Here is a 19,394-nt window from a genome sequence, read left to right on the forward strand (position 1 = left end):
CTAATCTTTTTGCTGTCCATGATGCAATCCGAAGCTTCTGGAAGCAGGTTCCGACCCGCTCTCATTTACGGGACAAATTTTGGTAAGCAACATCCGCATGTTCGTTAAAGTGTGAACGAAATAAGAATGAGCGTCGATCAACACGTCGACAACACGAGACGAAATGCCTGGATTCGCTATAGGAGAACTAACAAGAAAACCCCACTGGTAGTAAACTCGATCCAAAAATAAATATGCTGAACCTCTAAACGCGTAAAGTGACTCCAAGGTTCGTTATTATAGCACCATATAAAGAAAGCTTGCGTGCGTGTGGCTTATACGTGCCTTATCAGTAGAGAATTCGTTATACAGAGTGAGCCTACAAAGCAACCGTGAACGACCCGTCTACTATGAAGGTACTTGTCCTTTCTATGTGTTCCAGCCTCAGAACATCGCAATTTCTCATTTTCCGTCTACTATACCTATGCATTTTGTCCCCCGGGGAGAACCCTTCTTATCTGTCGATACGTGCTGCGATAACGAAATGTACAGTTTCCGAAACCGCAAAGTCGTTTTCCCGTTTCTTTTTTTAAGGGCCCGGAATGTTTTCGCGGGAACAGGGCTTCGTATGGCACGTTTTATGACCCGTTATGCAACGCAGTTATAACGCCAGTATTGCTGCGACGTTCACTCCGTAACGTTCCCTGGGGGAGCGCTCTTTATATCGCCGCAACAAACGAAGCAAAACGTTAAAAAAGATCGTCGGTCTCTGGTGGTGCGAACGAGTCGTTACGGGGATTATTGGAATCCGTGTTCCGTTCTGTATCTCTCTCTCTGTAATCCTCTTCATACTTCGTTAGGGGCTTTGTAAAGTGTCAGAGTTAACTGTGTTGAACAAAGCCCGTTATTGCCGTCCTTTTGTGTGCGCAACTTCGTCGAAAAGTTTTAATGTGGGAGTTCGTTATGTGAGGATGACGATCCTAATCCCTTTCGCTAAAACGAAACGGATATTGGAAGTGTTGCGATAGCAAGCGAATGGCACGTAGGGGTTTAACGACCACCTGTCACTTTGCCCCGATGCTGTGGCCGTTGTGAAACGGGCTGAAAGTGGCCGCTGTAAATGTTGTCGTGGAGAGTTCGCTATACGGGTGCGACGTTGATGGTGCTATTGACAAGGTGAGAAAACACTCGTAAAGGGAAGGCATGTTGCGGGTAGTAATGTAGTACTAATGGGGACTAGTAGAACGAAATTGAGGTCACTGTTTTTGGTCGGGAGCGGTGAAAGCATCGTTATAACGAATTCTCGCCGGAATAAGCTCAATAATATGCAACTGTTGCGACGCATTTCCTGATTTCGAAACTGAACCTTAATGAGCTCCCTTGCTAACGGGTTATTTAGTCTTAAAACCCGCATCTGGTGATTGCTTCAGCTCTCCAGTTTCCGCAAACTTTTCATACTTATGACATCCCCCTTATGGTCCGTTCGCGCGGCATGTCTACACATTGCGTCGAGATCTCTCTTCTTTCGGAAATCCCCCAGAAAGGTCGTTCAAGGATTTGCCCTTTCGGATTCTGTGTGAATACGAGAAATTTGCCTCTTTTCGGGGAAGAAAGGAAGGCGCTTGGGAGGAAAGAAGAGCACACGGGCGAGGATCTTAGCTGCCTTCTTTCTGGAAATCGTCTGCAAGAGCGAGATTGTGCGGTTGAAGATGGTTCTTTCGTTCACGTATTTACGCTCTGTAGGACATAAAGTTCCTGTTGGCGGCAACGAGACGATGAGTTTTAAAAGTATAGTTCGCTCCCCAAGCACCGATATTGGTAGGTGTTATTTTACCGAATCAAATAGTGCTTCATCTTTCACCGAATTCAACGGTATAATTTATTGTGTATAATATATTAGACATTTGAATCATGTTCTGAAATTCCAAAGAGACTCATGCGGGACTTCGATGTGACTGTGTGAATAACATGAAGTTAGGAAGCAACCGCCACAGCGCGCGAGAGTATGTTATCGCTGTAGCGACGATTACCTCTTATCCTGCCAATAATAGTTGCCCTTGCACACGAGCTCTGTTGTAGAACAAACCAAACAAACACACAGCTCCTCATAAGCAATCCTGAAACAAACTAGAAGGCCTTGTCGAAGGATACCCAGCAAACAAGAACCAGAAAGCTATAACGTCTTGACGATTCTTGATCATGTTCTTTCAAGTCGGAATTTCAGTTTATTTCTCGTGCCGTATCGCAGTCCTGAACCTCTTACCCGAAGTCATCCGGGTGATAAAGACTAGAAGACCCAAATGAGTTCAGGCCTACACTCTTAAAAATGAACTTCACCGCATAGCACGAACCTAGCCAACCATCATCTGGAATGATATCAATATCTGCCTCGATTTGTTGAAAACGGGAGGCGTACGCCTTTTTGTGACACTTATGCTGTTCATAATTGTCACAAAAAAGGCGTACGCCTCCCGTTTTCAACAAATCAGGACAGATAACGATATCATTCGAGATTATGGTTGGCTAGGAGCGTGCTATGCGGTGAAGTTCATTTTTAAGAGTGTAGGTATCTTCAAATCCCAGGGTGCACTCTATCCTCTATAGCATTCACGTGTAGGCCCCGTCGGAGCTTTTCCCATCGAATTTTCCATCATAGGTCACATTGAAGCCCGTGACTGGCTGCTGGCCAAACTTTTCGGGACCGAGACGGAATCGATAAGATTTGGCTGTTGTAGCCGGTGACACGGAAGCTTTCCCTCATTGATTTTATTGATCCCCGCGGGGGAGGTACCTTTTCCTCTTCTTCATCTGTGGCAAGGAACAGGCATCTGGCAGTCGTCGTCTTGGTAAGGCTATACACAAACACATACGTGATGCTGCCATTCTCGCGGGTATCAAGGGGTATTACGCTGCCCGTGTGTCGGTCTCGCGCCTTTTTCTTCCCTTTTTTGACTTTTGGCTGTGAGCCAATGCTCCCTGTCTAGGGATGTTCTTTCTGGGTGTCTGCAGGATTTAGGAAGGCGTCGAAAGCGATGGTGGCGACAGTTCGAATGGATGACAGGTACCGTGTGATATATGATGCGGTCGATATACGAGCGAGTTTTCGTGCATCGGAAGAATTCTGCGACAACGACACGATAAAAGAAGTTAAGCAATGTGATGTCACTCGCTTCAAAGAAATAGTGTGATTGACTTATCATGTTTTATGGAACTGTTATCGTGAACACCTTCCGATGTACTAAAACCGCCTACCAGCCGGTACGCTCGCATAATCGGTATATGCATTCGAATGTGAAGTTTTACATCCATGTTTCGAAGTGTCGTTTTCGAAGGGGACACCTCTTGGGTTCCGGTTTGCGGAGTTTACTACTTGGCACATTCGGAGAGTGTTTGGGTGGCGTTTATTATAATCTGGGAATTCGGAGTTTTTCGTCATTTCTTTTTACATATAACTGAGTTAATATTGAAAGTTCGGAGGAAAAGCGGTGAAACGACATACTTGCAGAAACATTGTGAAGCTACATTGCAAAAAACACTTTCGGTTATGGTTTAAAACAAACACACATCAGTGAATGGCTTTTCTTTGTGATTAGTTCATTAATTAATTAATTAATTTTCTTTGTGAGCTCTTGACTATACTGGAGGCCCCAAAAGCGGTGTTTTTTCGGATAAAGTCCGAATTGCTCAAAATTTTGCCGCTAAATCTTTTTCGGATACTTCCCGGAACCTTACCTATGTCATGTGAACGCGATCTCACGCTTTCAAATCTGGGACTTCTTCTTTTTTTCTTTCTTTACGAATGGAGGTGGCTGGGGTAATGAGCTATATAACATACGTAATTCTCTGCAACTTGCATAGATCAATTCGGGAAGTTTTAGGGATTATGCGCATGAATATACCGGTCAGTTTGCTGCACTTAGACAATATTTCTACACCGTCACTCCATCTTCATCTAAGAAAGATTGATTGATTGGCTAATTAAACTTACAAAACGTAATGGTAGTGTCATAATCTTTAAGGTTCGTCGATTTTCCAGTGACAATATAACTTCCTTTCCGGTCGAAGATAGTCGAGCAGGACTTCTCCTGTCTCCGTTTTTCGCCCTTTCCCTTAATTTCTCACATAGTAATGTCGAATGAGTCAACAGTAAGCGATGCAACGTATTCCTTTCGAAACATTCAGCAAGAATCAGGGCAAGCCGGGAAAAAAGTACTCCTGCCGTACGGAGCTTCAGGCACCCGGGAAACTGCGAACATTCACTTCCCCGCTTTGCGCAGGCAACTCACGTCCACCTCATGATAGAAGCTCTCGTGTGTTTTGGACTTGAAGGTACAGACTTCCCGTGTAACAGCCCATTTGGTCCTACATAGCTCGCGGACTCACTGACGCAGCTCGGCGAAGTCAAGGAGACGGCGTAATTAGAGCGCTGCGAGGGCGTTCGGTTTGGGGCGATTAGTGTTTGAGAAAACGGCCGCACAGTGCGAGTGCTGAATAGGAGGCCAGGTAAATCGGGGACTTTGTATAGGAAGCTTCTGTCGAATATGTAATACACGTTAATCACAAGAGGTGTGTCAGTAGTATTCGCTGACTCCATTGTACTACGTTGGCACAAGTGTGTATTGTATACCTATATTTATTAGGCGCGAAGATCATCTGGAGATAATCCACGTTCTCTATATGTACCTTCATTGTCAGGTCTCACTTTACCCGACAGTTTATGTTCATACGCGAACAGCGTTGTATGTTTGTATGTGTGTTGTGGAAGAAGTTAACCAATCAAACGCAGCTATCGGATATTTTAAGACCACCATACAATTGTGCGATCTGCGTGTTCGTTTTTGTGCATTAATGCATTCGTTACGTCATCTTTTTATAAATAAATCCTAATTTTGGGTGGTCTACAATATTGTTATATGGAATTTTCAACTTGTGGTTGTCAGCATTTCGTATCGTTTCCAATATCGTTACACAACATTTTTATGTCTTAATTTTGAATCCTTTCTAGTATTGTCATGTGGAATTTTCCCGAGACCATTTTTCTCAGAACGCACAGCGCATTTTCGTTTGTCATTTCGAATGTCATTTCGAAATCTCTGCAGTACTGTTTTATCGAATCGTCAAATTATTCCGTATCATCTCAGATATCGTTATATGGCGTTTTCGAATGACGTCGACCCGTTGCGATTTAAAAAAAAAATAAAAAAATTGTCACTGTCGAAAAACTGACTGCGGCCCATGCAACGTGAGAGGAAAGAAAAAGACTACGAATTGCATAAGTGTTGGATGCCGGTCAAAATGGCTACACCGCGTTCGAGTCCGTCTGCTATTCGATTTAACGACCTGATTGACTTGTCTGATGATGAACCGAAAGGTCGAGGGTCGAAAGATAAAGAACTGAAAGACCAGCAAGCGGAGGTTCAAGGTCAAGAACTGAAAGAGCAAGAAGAGAAAGCTCAGGGTCAAGAACTGAAAGTCCAGGAATCCAAGGTTCAATGTCCGAAGGAACAGGAACCGAAAGATCAAGTGCCGAAAGCTCAAGTTAGAGATCAACGGTCAAAGGTTCTACAGAAGCCGTCCACAGATACTGTTGCGCTTATTACCAGCTACGAGTGTGACTGCACGTATAAAATGCATCTCGTCTTTTCGGGCACGCTTTTTTAGCAGACGACAACCCGCATGTGATAGCAGACGATCTGCCGTACCGTGAATTCTGTCCAGAGTAGTAGTACATAATTACATACTGCCATCGCTGCTGTCTTTACACATTTTCGTACGCATCCCGCATAATTATTTTCTTTAACGCATTTCAACCTAATTAACCGTCTGCTTCTTCACTCTGCTTTTTTTGTGCAGCTTCCTATACAGACACCAGCTCTGACGATGAAGGTGTTTCGCCACGGGAGAAAGTGCAAAAGAACTCTAAAGGATTCACCGACTTCTGCGTCAAGAATATCAGCCAGGCAGCTTTCGGTCGTCGGGAGATCGAAATCGCAGAGCAGGGTAACTTGTTTTATTTTGCGATATATCGTGTGCGAAATACGGACACCGTATGTAGCAGACGACAGACAAGCACCGTCTGCGTCGAACGAAAAGACGAAGTGATATAGCAGACATGTAACATGAAGTGCAGCGATGCTTTTGAGTTAATAGATTAGCAGTGTGATTATAACCGGTGGAGTATTATTGCAGAAATGCCGGGAATCATGGCGCTCCGCAAACGTGCGGAGCAGGACAAACCGCTGCAGGGCGCCAAAATCGTCGGCTGCACGCACATCAACGCACAAACTGCCGTATGTTTCTTTACTTTACAATTATTAAGTTATTGGTCCTAGTTGTGTTAAAGACGTTTACGTAAGCATATGATAGTCTTTCCGCACGTATGTTTTCACCTTATTGCTACGCTGCGTACGGTGAAGCATCCTTTACAGGAGCGTCTGTTGAGCTTATCGTCGGTGTTGACTGATCGTTTCGCTTCCAGGTGCTGATCGAGACTCTCGTCAGCCTTGGAGCCAGCGTCAGGTGGGCACCGTGCAATATCTACTCCACCCAGAATGAAGTTGCAGCTGCTCTTGCTGAAGTTGGTGAGCATTTCCTGAATGAGACGTCGTTCTCTTTTTTCTGCATGTAGTTACTCTTTTTGTCGTGACTACTGCAGTTTTTGTTTTGTTTCGTTTTTGTGACTCTCCAGCAGAGTAGATGCAGAGAGCTCTCAAGTAGAAAGTTTCCTGTGGCTTTCGCTACTGTGTTACATTCCTGACATAGACAGTGTCATCAACATAATGTGTCCACCGATTTTTTTCCATGAAGATCTAAGCGGGGTCGAGCAATGCCTCAGAGCTGTTTCGTGTGGTACGACGCCAAGCTATAATCCTGGTGCTGTGTGCTCTCAGCTTCATTATGTGTTGTTCATCGGGCGAAGGGCATACAGTACTGCGTTTCTACCAACCTTTCTCGCGCCGTCACCTTCTGAGATGTCTACATAATGCCGCCGTTTGTTAGAAAAAAAATGTTTGAACACGTAAATGAGTTTGTCCAAATGAAAGGCATTTATACGAGGAAATTGCGTTGACCTAACCTGGTATTTATTTTGCAGACATATCTGTTTTTGCCTGGAAGGGGGAGACTGAGGACGACTTCTGGTGGTGCATAGACAGATGTGTCCATGCAGACAATTGGCAGCCAAACATGGTAATGCACATCTCCACGTGCACATAATGAACCGCACATAATGAATGCACGCTTCAACAAAAACTGTATCGTAACTCAGATCCTGGATGACGGTGGTGATGCCACTCACCTGATGCTGAAGAAATATCCTGCCATGTTCAAAATGATCAAGGGTATCGTTGAGGAAAGTGTGACTGGTGTACACCGTCTCTACCAACTGTCCAAGTCCGGCAAGCTCACCGTTCCGGCCATGAATGTCAACGACTCCGTCACCAAGGTGATCAGTCGGCAAAGTGCAAAAAATTTCTTCCGGCGGAACGAAATAAGTTGCTTCGACAGTAGTGCAAAAGGAACAGGGTCCATCTGTTGCATCATTTGTGATTTAAGCGAGAGGGAAACTGCACTTTCCCTCTGGTTTCCGGAGACCAGTGCAACGCTGCCTGGCATTGTCTTGCCTCCTGAGAAAGTTAGAAAATAGAAAGCACTAATTGTGATTTCCTTCACTCTTAAATCACGTACGAAAGAAGTAATGAATTCCATTCCTTTTGCGTTACTGTCAAGGTATCAACATTTTTCGTTCTGCTAGGACAAATCTTTCCAATTTCGTGCCCGTTTGATGGATTTTCAGCGTTGCTTTCCTAACTGTTTTTCGTGAATTCTACGCAGACAAAGTTCGACAACTTGTACAGCTGCCGAGAATCCATCCTGGACGCGTAAGGGTCCTTCGAAACAACATTCTATTGCGTCTTTATTTGACGAAATTTTTCGAGTAATGAATATTGGCGTCGCAGGCTCAAAAGATCGACAGACGTCATGTTTGGCGGCAAGCAAGTCCTCGTAAGCGGGTACGGAGAAGTGGGCAAGGGATGCTGCTCCGCCCTCAAGGGCATGGGAGCGATCGTGTACGTCACTGAAATTGATCCCATCTGTGCCTTGCAGGCCTGGTAAGGATTCCATTATTTACGTTATTTGAAACATTTGTGGCACACTGTTTTCCGCGTCAGCACCGACGTTACTCTGTGCCTTACCTGTAGCAAAAAACATGCGTTATAAATGTGTTGCAATGTCGGAACTATCAGTCTGCCCAGTCAGTCTCATGGAATCTCCCACGTTTGTTCTTTTCAGCATGGACGGCTTTCGCGTCGTCAAAATCAACGAAGTTGTTCGCAACATCGACATTCTTATCACTGCCACTGGTACGCATTTTGCTTTGTGAAAAGTCGTCTGGGCGGGAAATGGTTCTGATTGGAAGTGTTTATTTATCATATAGGAAATAAGAACGTAGTACTGCGAGAGCACATGGACAAGATGAAAAATAGTTGTATCGTGTGCAACATGGGCCACTCCAATACAGAGATTGATGTGGTATGTGGAACACGTTATATAGGTACATGGCTATGGCTATGGCTATGGCTATATAAGGTATATGGCTGGTAACCTTTTGACTTCGCTTTACAGCAAAGCCTTCGTACCCCCGAACTGACCTGGGAGAGGGTGCGTTCCCAAGTAGACCACATAATCTGGCCAGATGGAAAGCGAATTGTTCTGCTTGCTGAAGTGAGTCTTTTTGGCTACGGCTGTGGCTATTATGACGACTCCTTGCTCATGGAGACCAATAATTATGCGTTTGTTTTGCAGGGGCGTTTAGTAAACTTGAGCTGCTCCAGTATTCCTTCTTTCGTGGTGTCGATCACTGCAGCAACTCAAGCTTTGGCTCTAATTGAGCTCTACAACGCCCCTCCTGGTCGTTACAAGAGCGACGTGTATCTGCTGCCAAAAAAGATGGGTAAGCGTTAACAACAGATTATCTGCAAACGTGAAAAGTGTAGCTACCGCAGTGGTTGTAATGCTGTATTCGTGTCGACACCCTTCCTGACTGCGACGTTGCAAATATTTACGTTGAGAGGACATCACAGAGGCATACGTTGATGTGATGTTTACAATGGATGTTGCAGTAATGTTGCAAATAAACGTTGAAGTCGCGGACATTAGCAACGTCTGAGCAACGTTCCAAGCTGACATTTAGACAACGTTGCTGCAACTTTTTGTGCTACCTGGGTATCTTACATTTACCGCTCCTGTGCAGACGAATATGTTGCCAGCTTGCACCTGCCGACCTTCGACGCTCACCTGACTGAACTGACTGACGAACAGGCAAAGTATATGGGCTTGAACAAAGCAGGGCCCTTTAAGCCAAACTACTACAGGTACAGGTTTCTCACGTATTACTGGGTTTCGCATTGTAGTTGCTGCATATCGTTTTTCTTCCACAAAGCAATATTGAAACATGTCACTTTTTGTTAAAAACTTGCATGACAGCCCTCTATTTGTGCAATGGCATACATTGCTGTCAATAATAAAAGCACCGTCACTGCAACACGATTGTCACATCTTCATCAGTCAACTCGGCATCCACTACCAACCGCAACTTTTGCCCTTACTAGTACATTTTCACAACATGGCTGTTATTAGCACATTTACCAGCAATGTGTAACTATTATTCAGCCCTACATTTAATAATGCTACATTGTCACAGTGTGGGCATTACTGCAGTGCTGTCACAAGATCCTCAAGCAATGACAGTGACCACATATTATAGTTACTTGTGCTCTGTTTCTCTTAGCCTGAAACTCAGTGTTACTATTTCCCTATTGCTGCACGTCATACAGCTCAACTATAACGTTATCACTCCATTGTTCTTGCTCAATACTCCTTACTACATCTTAGTATACAAGTCTTCTGTTAAAAAAATATCGGATCGGAACCAGTATTTTTCTCGGTCCGGTTCGGGTTTGGGTTCAGGCATATTGGTTCGGTTAGGGTTCCGCTCAGGGAGAACCCCCCCCCCCCCCCCCGCACATACACAGACAAAAAAAAGCTGTCAGCGGTCAGGACATTTACAGGGATTGGAACTGTTACTTTTTTGGTCCCGGTTTAACCGGTTCATGGGCAGTAATTTTGCTACATGAAAGCGAGCTTACGCTCCCCGTACCCGGTTGAGAAAGATGTGAGATAACCGTTTCAGGTGAGTAAAAAAAAAGGTCGGTCAGTAGTACAATTATTTCACCTCTGAACCGATTCCAGAACCGGTAACCGTATGAATTTTTTTCGGTTCAGTTTCGGTTCGGTTCAGGACAAGCCAAAAAATTGTTCTGGTTCGGTTCGGGTTCGTCAGAAAATAGCGGTTCTTTCAGGTTTTCCGTTGCAGTTCCAGTTCCGGTTCTGATCCTTGAAAAATATATATCTCCTAACCTGACTTTTTTTTTCCCTTCTCTGTATGTGCTCTGCAGTGCTTCTTACATACCCGACAATTACCACTAGCTCGTAACTATCAAATCGATCTTATTTGCACACACACACCACACACTCTCTCTCACATCTTTCCCATAATCATCTCCGACACACTCACCATAGTTTTGGTGCTCTATGGCCTTTGTTGCCTTTGTGCCATTAAACACATAATCAATCAATCTTATTCGCAGGTATTAACCAGGGCATCCTGTAGTGGTAGAACAAGAAGGGAACACATGATCATTCCACACTCTGCATGCGAAGAGCACACAAGCCGGACAGGAGGGACTACAGACGGTATTGTGTGGCCTTGAAGCAAGGTCGCGTAAAACGTGTACATAGAAGGGGTAGCCCTATCTCTAGCCTTGCAGTCGATAATCGTCTCAGTAATAATCTCACTCGCGAATGTTTTTTGCATAGAGCAGACATAGCCCACGTGTACTGCTGGTGGCGAATATGTATGCAATCATTGTGTCATAGAAGAAAACTTATGGCCTTCTCAGCCTTCAACGATATAGTTCTTCTTTTCTTAGGAGTTTTTAGGGGCAAGATACAACTTAATATATATACATGTTTACCGGGTACGCTGTTATATACCACTGTTAGTTGGGGATGTGCCAGGGGGGTGGTACGTGTTTCATGAAGACAAGCTAGTAATATTGCTACAGCGGTTCTGCACCTGATGCTTATCATGATCTTTTGTGTGTAACAAACGTTTGTATGTGAGTCTGCATCTTCAGATAAGGCAAAAAAAGAAAAAAAAGAAACAGGTTTTCTTGCAATATGCGCGCAAACCTCTCTAAATGAATGTGTGTGGTGCCTTGTATCGGCCACTTGAGGAAACAAAAAAAAGGATTACAATTCCAAATAACAGCACTGCCGGCATGAAGCCATTCATATCACCACCTATCTTAATCATCCATCTTAATCCTAGCACCTGTATTACACTGGAAATTTATCAATCTGTGACAACGACAAAATATGCGGGTGCAGAAACCACTGCGATGCCTACTATCTAGTGTTAGCTGTACTGTCGAAAGCGTTTTAGTAAACGCAACATTTTGAGAGGATAACTGGCTTGTCTGCTGCATCAGTTTCGTTTTAGAACTGTGCCATTGTTCTATCTGCTGTGTATAGTAAGTAGCAGTTCAATGTAGTATACATACACAGAGCTGGTGCCATAGCATAGGGGCTTGGCTGCCCTTCCAAGCTTTTCTCGATAACGGTAACATCCGCTTTTTTGAAATCTCATCTTTTAAAAAATTGCATTTTGCTTTGACGCTGCTGTGTATTGAGTTGGGCTCGTCGAAGCCAACAGGGCTTTTTTTTTTAATGCATATTTGTGGCTCTGTTAATGACTGTGGACTTCAGTTTTTGCATTTCTGACGTATTAGCGAACCGCTTCTTTGAGAGTTTGTATGTAGTCTTGTTGCTTTGTTGGAGCTGAATGTATAAACAATAACTACGAGAATTACATTCCCGAGGAGTATCGTAACTATATGCCTATCAGTGTTTAGAAGAGGTCGAATTTGTTAGTGCACACCATATAGTTGCTAGTAGGCCCATAGTCACGTGCTGTCGTCAATGCTCAGCAGTTGAGGACTGTCAGTAATTCTTGTTCACAGGAATGGTTTCTCCTTTATTGTCTACACCAATTGGAGGCATTCATTCACAATGAGGTTTCTCCTGGGTTGCAGAAAAGAGAAGCTTTTGTTTTTATGCGTTTTCAGGTTCCGGTCATGTCGCTAAACTATTGGACAAATGTACAATAGCGTTTTTGATAATAAAGTTTTCTTTTTTGTTCTAAACTTGCATGAAAACTGTGTGGTCAGTTCTAGTAATCGTAAATGTGCAACTTGTATGTGGAAAATTGTGCAAAAATTGTGTTGCTGGCTGTGGGATCTCCCTGTCTGTTAGTCAGCTAAATGTTGTCTGCTGCACTGAATAGCAGTAGCAGACAGTTCCATTCAAAGAAAGCGTACCACGAAGTTACATTCCTAGGAATGTGGCTGTGACTGGTGGGATTAATATGCCTCGTCGCGTATAGGGCGGGTCTCTTTTACTCCAGATAGCATGAAAATCACATCGCATGTGGCTCCCCTGTCTGAGTAAGTTAGGCTCACCTAGTGGGATTTCCTCCCCATTTTATCCTTCCTTTTTTCCAGGGATGGGCAGTATTTAAATACATTGTAATTAAAATACTATTTCAAATATAAATACATGTATTTATATTTTGTATTTAAATACAGACTCGAAAAATATATTTGTAATTATACTTAAATACCAATTTTTGGGTATTTATTCTTCTAAATACTTTGTAAATACTCCTAGATACAGTATATACTGACTCATATCTTAAAGTTGCCCTGCATTTGACCTTTTGGCAAGAAGGGAGAGTTTGCGCTACCATGGGGATGCGACAAACCATTTTAGATGGCAAGTTTTTCACTGTTGTTGCGGACAACGTCGCGACTAGCCAATTACCTTGTTGTACGAAGCATCTTCCTCAAATTTAATACAAGCATTTGTTCTAACAAATATAATAATCTAACAAATAAATGCTATTGTTCGTTGCTGATTTGTTATGATCGTTATTTCTGTAATTCCAGATGACATTTTCCTCCAAGTATTTATGGTAGTAGTTATGGTATTTAAATACTGTATTTATATTTTGTATTTAAATACTCATGTCAAAAAGTATTTATGCAGAGTATTTAAATACCTCTTTCAACAAAGTATTTTGTATTTATATTTAAATACTCAGAAAATGTATTTATGCCCATCCCTGCTTTTTTTCCTTTATCCTTTTCCTTTTTTATCACATCACCACATCCTATTACCCCCAAAATAGCTACCAAGAAGGCTTAATATGCACCTCCCCGCCTCCCCCACACTCAAGAAAAAAAAAGAAAAAGAAAAAACAGCAGATACATGTGACACCGCCCATGAATTCAAGTATCCTGCTGCTGCGATGTCCTCCGGTAGCTATACAGATGAGCATTCGCAGACGAATAATATTATGGTAATATATTCTCGCGAAACGCGCCTGGCGATATGTCGGCACAGTTCGATCCCTGATGGGACTGTCGTCTAATAAACGTAAAAGACGACGTTTGCAGCGCGTGTCTTGTGGCGCGAGCGCGAATTGTGCTGCAGGCGACTGGTATCTGCACCGAAAGACTACAGAGGAAACACATGAGTGTCAGCATCACAGAACCCGATGTCTCGGAACGTCCGGGGCTCCTGTACTACGAGTTTCTGCCCCTGGTTCGTCGGTCCAAGGACACGGGACAGCTTCAGTTCCAAGACCTCGAGTATGTAACAAAGGTTCCTAGTAAAGACCCCACTTTTATAAATGTGGCAGCTTGCGCGATAAAGAACGCTCATTATTGCGCAAAAATAACGATCGTAACGATCGTTCTTTCATCGTTAATTTCTTAGGCAAATTGAGGCTTTGTATGTATTTGTCCCTTCTATGTTGTTCCAGCCTCAGAACATCAGTTCTCACAACGATCGTAGTTGACTTGCAGCGCGCGAGAGAGGTCTTTGATCTGCACTCCCTCTCCCTTCGACTCCCTCCGCGATCCCGTAAGAGAACGAGTGAGCTTGACGTCATTCCGTGACGTAGCAGGACCCGATAAGAATTTTTGGTGAAAAATATGAGCTCATGGCGAGCTACTAATCTCCCTAAACTAGGGAGATGCTGATCCTAGCGTATATCCATGGTACATCGATGGGAGTGAGCGTGCGATGTGCCGACCTGGCGGCGCAGTGCATTCTGGTATACATTTGCCTACACACGTGACCACTGAAACACGGCACAGTCAGTGCAATGTGGGAGCGCCTGAAACGTTTACCGACCGATACAAAAATATCTGCATATAATTATCACGTAGCTAGGGCAGGCATAACGATAGCAGCAAATATTGTTCGGTCTATGCAAGTCTTGATGAATGCTATGACACCTCGGAGAGATATTTCATTACGTTACATGAAATAGAACTGAAGTCGAAATAAAGATATAATTTTGCACACACCTGCGAAAGGAAACGAAACCCGGTAAAATTTTCCTGTCACTTCTAATCGTCTGTTTGATGAATTAAGCAGCATTTCGAGCAATCCTAAATCGCATTCAGCTCCTGCTCTAATGTGTCATCAGAAATTCAACCGATAGGTGTCAAACGCCGTCCAGCGCTACGCTCACGCGCGCGTGCGTGCGTGACATAGGGCGCAGGCCTTCTGCTATCTAGGAGGTGTTTATCAGTCGCAAGTAGTGGTGTCACGAACATGTAGGTGTTAAAGTTCGCGAACTTTCATTCGGGAAATTCGAGAAAGTTCAGATTCGACTACATTGCGCATGCGCGTCCTTCGCCTTTTCGAATTCACGGAAGCATGTCTGATATATTTTGCTACGCGTACTTTAAAGCTTCATAAAAGCTATATCAATAAGTTTTTCTAACTTGTGAGTAGAAAGGTCAAGTCTGCGAACCCTCGCGAACCGTGGCGAATGTGTCCAGACATTCGAATGTTTTCCGAACCGCGCGAATCGACTGATGTGGTTCGACTACGAACTTTGGGTTCGCGAAAAGTTCGTGACATATCACTAGTCGCAATATATTCCGTAGCAGACGACAGGGCCGATGCTGTCGTCTGCTATGTGCGCATTACGCCACTCCCGATATTCTTTCGCTAGCAGATAACCTCCTCTCCGTTAAGTTTTTTTTTTTTTTTTCCTGCTTCCTTTCCTATGCTAGAATATTCCGTGAACCTTCCCTACAATGAGAGTAATGACATTACTTTGCCGCCCAGGGATGTCATTGACCGTGCCAACGAATGGTGCCGCCAGTTCAGCAGCTACCGTATCGTCACTCTTGAGACTGTGCAGTTCAAGTTCCAAGACCGCGACGACGCGTCCACTGCCGGTGGTGACGACGCCGGCGCTTCGGAGTCTGCACCACAGTCTTGCACAGACGTAACGAAGTCCCGCCAGTATCACGGAGACGGGTTACGGTGAGACCTATGTACCTGACGCGGATACACGCATTTCTCGAATATCCCGTGGACATCCTGATTAAACTCTGGTGCCAGGTCTGATATATGTCGGAGGGATCACCTCTTGTCCTGAATAAGGTATCGAATATCCGTGCCGCGACGTCCACGGTGTATTCTGACAGGTCGGTACCCATTGTACCTTAGGAGTGCAAAATTGATCCGTGTCAAGCTCGGTTTTCGGGAATTGGTTGGTTGGTGGCGTTCGGTACAGTTGAACTATTCCTTCTTTTTTTTTTAAACGTAACTTTGTTCTCTTTGCAGCGTCTGGCTGTTTCCATCAGAAAACCAGGGTCCGTGCGAGATCGGGTTTCGTGACCTCATACCACGCCGCACTGGAGTAGACGGACAGAAAGTCTACGAGTCCATTCCGCAGCTTCTAGGACGCTTCAACGCTGAACAGGAGCGCGGAGACAACCCCATCCCAGGTGCACATTCAGACAGACACTTTGAACTAGGTTCCGTAAAACGGTCGACGATGTCTTCCCTGTGTTGTTCAGTATCACAGATCACAGGTGGCACCACGCACCGTTATTTTCTGTGCGCCGTTCGAATGCTGCACTCAGACACATCTGATCACAAAACTCGGGTCTCATGCGAGCAACATGATAATGACGCATTGTCCATGACTGAGAATTTCCTGCGTTCATACCACCAAATTGCACCCTTTTTACAGTCTGTGGGCTGCGTACGTATCTTTCTACAGCCATCTGTACCGCGACGCTGATGACTAGGCTTTCCTTAAAGGTGGCTTTGTCGCATGCAGCATCATAGTGCAGAGAAGAGAGCTTTACAGGGGCATCTTGTAGCACGCGCTAAATGCAGAATGTTACTCGTATGGAATGAGGTAAATACTACGTGCGCAGGAAAAATCATCAACGTGGAGTCGAGGGACGTGAAGAACAAAGAAAGCGGTTCCTCTTACGAGGGTTCTCCATCCACGGGATTCTCCGGTGTTTGGACGCTGCGGATTTTCTTCTACAGGCAGGAGCCAATGAGAGAAAGGATATGTGAGCTCGCTTTGCAGACAAATACAGCTGTCACGTGACGTAAGCGATGCTCTTGCAGGCGTTCATGACGTGGTTCCGAGGCCCTACGACTCCTATACTTTCGAGGACCTTCCCGCAGTGATGAAAAGAGCATCGATTTGGCTGCAAAACGCGAGTCCACTCAGGCTCTACAATGTGCAGACCTTGTTCGTAAAAGCGAAGTTGCGTAAGTATCCCTTCCTCGTTAAGGTGCCGCTAACCGTGTACATATTCCCACGAGCGACACCGCCCACGGAATATTTTAGTGGAAGAAGAAAAGAAAAAAGAAAAAGCGCTCACGGGTATCGGTAATGGCGTAGTGCCAACACCACCCAGATAGAGAAAGCCTGCTTACTCGTCGATATGACGTAACAACTAAGAGTCATCCAATCAGGATCGTGTTTCCAACGACGGTAGCCAATCACGAACGTGCTTTCAGTGGTCGTAGTCATGGAGACGAACCACCGTCGTCTGCTAGTAGTGATTGATCGTCCCCGCGTACTAAGTAGGGAAAACTTTAAAATAAAGCGCAAAACTGTCCCATATATTTCTCAATACGGATTTTCCGGAAAGTGTGTGGCACTTTTTGTCTACAGATTCAGGTCTACAAGTTCCAAGTTAGCTGCAATCATTTGTGAGTTCTTGAATTCGCAGACGACACCATTGGCCGTATCGTCTGCTACGGAATATGTTGCGGCTGAATCGCAGGACATTCCCCATGATTAGAAGAGCACGAAAATACATGACGTTGAGATCTCGTGCTTACGTGGCAGCAGAAAGTTATGATGTCTTTCGCATCTTCCGCTGGAGTATTCTGGGAAGAGTCGCTCGTGTGAATTAATACACGGTATACGGACTAAAACCTCGTGTCTTCAGGAAACGCCAGCGAATTTTGTGCCATTGCAACCCACGTGCCTCGCGCTCTATTCTCTCAAAGTAGTATCGCTTCTGCGTGTAGCGCGGAAGTATTATATTAATTTCTAGTTTTGAAAGTATGACGTAATAGGGTGCGCAATTTCGCATCCGTCTGGCAACATTGCTCCCCCAAGATCGATTTCAGTCTCCCCACCACAGCTGCTGGCAGTTTTCCAACGTGAGGCGGAGGCCGGAAAGGCGCACGCGCGGTTTTAGACTCCAGAGCTCGTGACCTGCTCTTTGCGGGTTACTTCGAAAATTCGTAGAACAACAACTTTATTTTAAGATGATGAATGGGGAGTTTCATCGCCAGGGGGCGATACTCTATACTCCATTACTGGTGGTGATGTGGGGAATGAATAAATAATGAGCCCTTTCACAATAAGGATCGAAGTCCGTGGCTGTGTCCAGAAAGGTCAGAAGCGCGTAATGCTCCCTGACGGCATTCGTGTATATTATATTTTATATATATTAATCCGTATCACTTTTATGTTTATCGACAGGTGCGCCCCCTGGCACGACGCTGTCTCAGAAGTTCCGATCCCTTGTGCGCTACCTCAAGGTGGTGCGACTGGTCTTCTCAAAGTTCCCGGAGACAGCTCCCGAGTTCCGTTCACTGGTGACCCCCAGGGCTCTGTCGCACCGTCTCTTCATTCCACAGCTGCAGGACCAGGGACGGCCTGTCAAGGTGGGAGACGCTATTCAAGCACTCAAGGAGAAGATGAGCCTTTGGTCAGCAAATATGGGTCAGTATCTGTCGGGTGTTCAACAGGTCACGGTACATTTTTTTTAGAGAATTTGCACCCACACACCAACAAAATAGAAATGACAAACCACTGTGAGGTACACATTGAGGGAAATTACTTGAAATTAACGATTACTTAGATATGCTAATCAATTTTCTCTTTAATTAAAATAATGACATGCCCCCCTCCGCCTGTTGCAGAACCATAGGCAAGCGAGGTTTGAGGGAACGTTCATGATGGCCGATGAATCTAGCTAGTGCCACGCCAATATTTTAATTAACGAGGGAGTTGGTGTAAAGTTTCAACTCTCTCATAGTGCATGCCTATAGTGACAATCGCATTAAAAATTAAATGAAAATAAATTAAATTTAAAAAATTGTGCCATGTCCTACGGGACACCTTCAATAATTGAGTCTTGCGCATGAATGTTCGAAGGTCTGCAGTGGGCTCATTCAAAGCATGCAGTTTTCTTTCTGTAGCTGGCGACGTGTTATGTGCGGAATCCCTGACAGTCGACTATCATCCTGGGAAACCGCTGTACAGCATCAACCTCACCATCCCGGAGTCGGTCAACGCAACGTACGGACAGGACGTCCCTAAGACGCGAGTGGTGCTTTACTTTCGAGTGTACACTAACTGCCACGTACCCGTAAGCTCGGAGTCCCGCCTGCTTACTAGGGCGAGCAGGACACAAGTTGCAAAGCCGATAGTAATGCCAAAGCAGGTGAGGCCCATGCAGCAGAAACGTTCCATGTGTAGGGTGATGTGAACACTGTTTGAATAAACTCAGTATTTACACTGTTTCACGTAAGACTGAGAGGGTTTGAGATGTGTTTGCATAAATATCGAGTACAGTCAACCCTCTATTTATGAACACCCTCAGTTCCCCGAAAAATCGTTCATAAATCGAGGGATTCATAAATCGAAAATTCCTTTAAGTGAGTACTATCGAGCAAATGGGCAAATGGAACAGTATTTCCGAGTTGGTATTGTGTTTATAATGCAATATATTGTGTAATTTTGCTTTCGACCATGCCTTCTGCTGGAACACTGGAGTACCTGGAAAACGTTTTGTCTGTTCAGGCGTCATTCATAAGACCACGAATAATCCCTTTGAAGGTTTTTGTTGGCCTCGGAACGATCCGTTCATTAATTGAGGGCAAAAACGCTGGGCAACTCCTAGTTGGTTCCCAGAAATTCCATTCATTATGAAAAAGTT

General features: G+C 44.5%; 2 protein-coding genes across 9 annotated transcripts in view; both read left to right on the top strand.

Moving 5' to 3' along the window:
- LOC135398902 (adenosylhomocysteinase-like 1) overlaps positions 1-12,245 on the top strand; it is a 133,803-nt gene extending 121,558 nt beyond the window's left edge. For 7 of the 8 annotated variants that reach the window (XM_064630451.1, XM_064630450.1, XM_064630455.1 and 4 more), the window contains 13 exons: positions 5,833-5,979; positions 6,169-6,269; positions 6,458-6,560; positions 7,073-7,167; positions 7,247-7,423; positions 7,813-7,859; positions 7,938-8,090; positions 8,272-8,342; positions 8,417-8,511; positions 8,605-8,703; positions 8,785-8,932; positions 9,233-9,353; positions 10,629-12,245. In XM_064630451.1, coding sequence (XP_064486521.1) covers positions 5,833-5,979; positions 6,169-6,269; positions 6,458-6,560; positions 7,073-7,167; positions 7,247-7,423; positions 7,813-7,859; positions 7,938-8,090; positions 8,272-8,342; positions 8,417-8,511; positions 8,605-8,703; positions 8,785-8,932; positions 9,233-9,353; positions 10,629-10,635 — 1,364 coding nt within the window. In that variant the 3' untranslated portion in view covers positions 10,636-12,245. Of the gene's footprint in view, positions 1-5,259; positions 5,597-5,832; positions 5,980-6,168; positions 6,270-6,457; positions 6,561-7,072; positions 7,168-7,246; positions 7,424-7,812; positions 7,860-7,937; positions 8,091-8,271; positions 8,343-8,416; positions 8,512-8,604; positions 8,704-8,784; positions 8,933-9,232; positions 9,354-10,628 lie in introns of those variants that run through there. The other variant, XM_064630449.1, reaches the window with a different exon arrangement.
- Positions 12,246-13,526: 1,281 nt separating this feature from the next.
- On the top strand, positions 13,527-18,988 carry LOC135398906 (uncharacterized). The gene is made up of 7 exons (XM_064630459.1): positions 13,527-13,751; positions 15,247-15,447; positions 15,751-15,914; positions 16,353-16,496; positions 16,555-16,701; positions 17,933-18,175; positions 18,655-18,988. Exons 1-7 carry the CDS (start codon positions 13,633-13,635, stop codon positions 18,942-18,944), a joined length of 1,308 nt encoding a protein of 435 aa, XP_064486529.1. The 5' UTR covers positions 13,527-13,632; the 3' UTR covers positions 18,945-18,988.
- Positions 18,989-19,394: the final 406 nt, after the last annotated feature.

The sequence above is a fragment of the Ornithodoros turicata genome, chromosome 6, assembly GCF_037126465.1.
Source record: "Ornithodoros turicata isolate Travis chromosome 6, ASM3712646v1, whole genome shotgun sequence".
Taxonomy (NCBI): Eukaryota; Metazoa; Arthropoda; class Arachnida; order Ixodida; family Argasidae; genus Ornithodoros; species Ornithodoros turicata.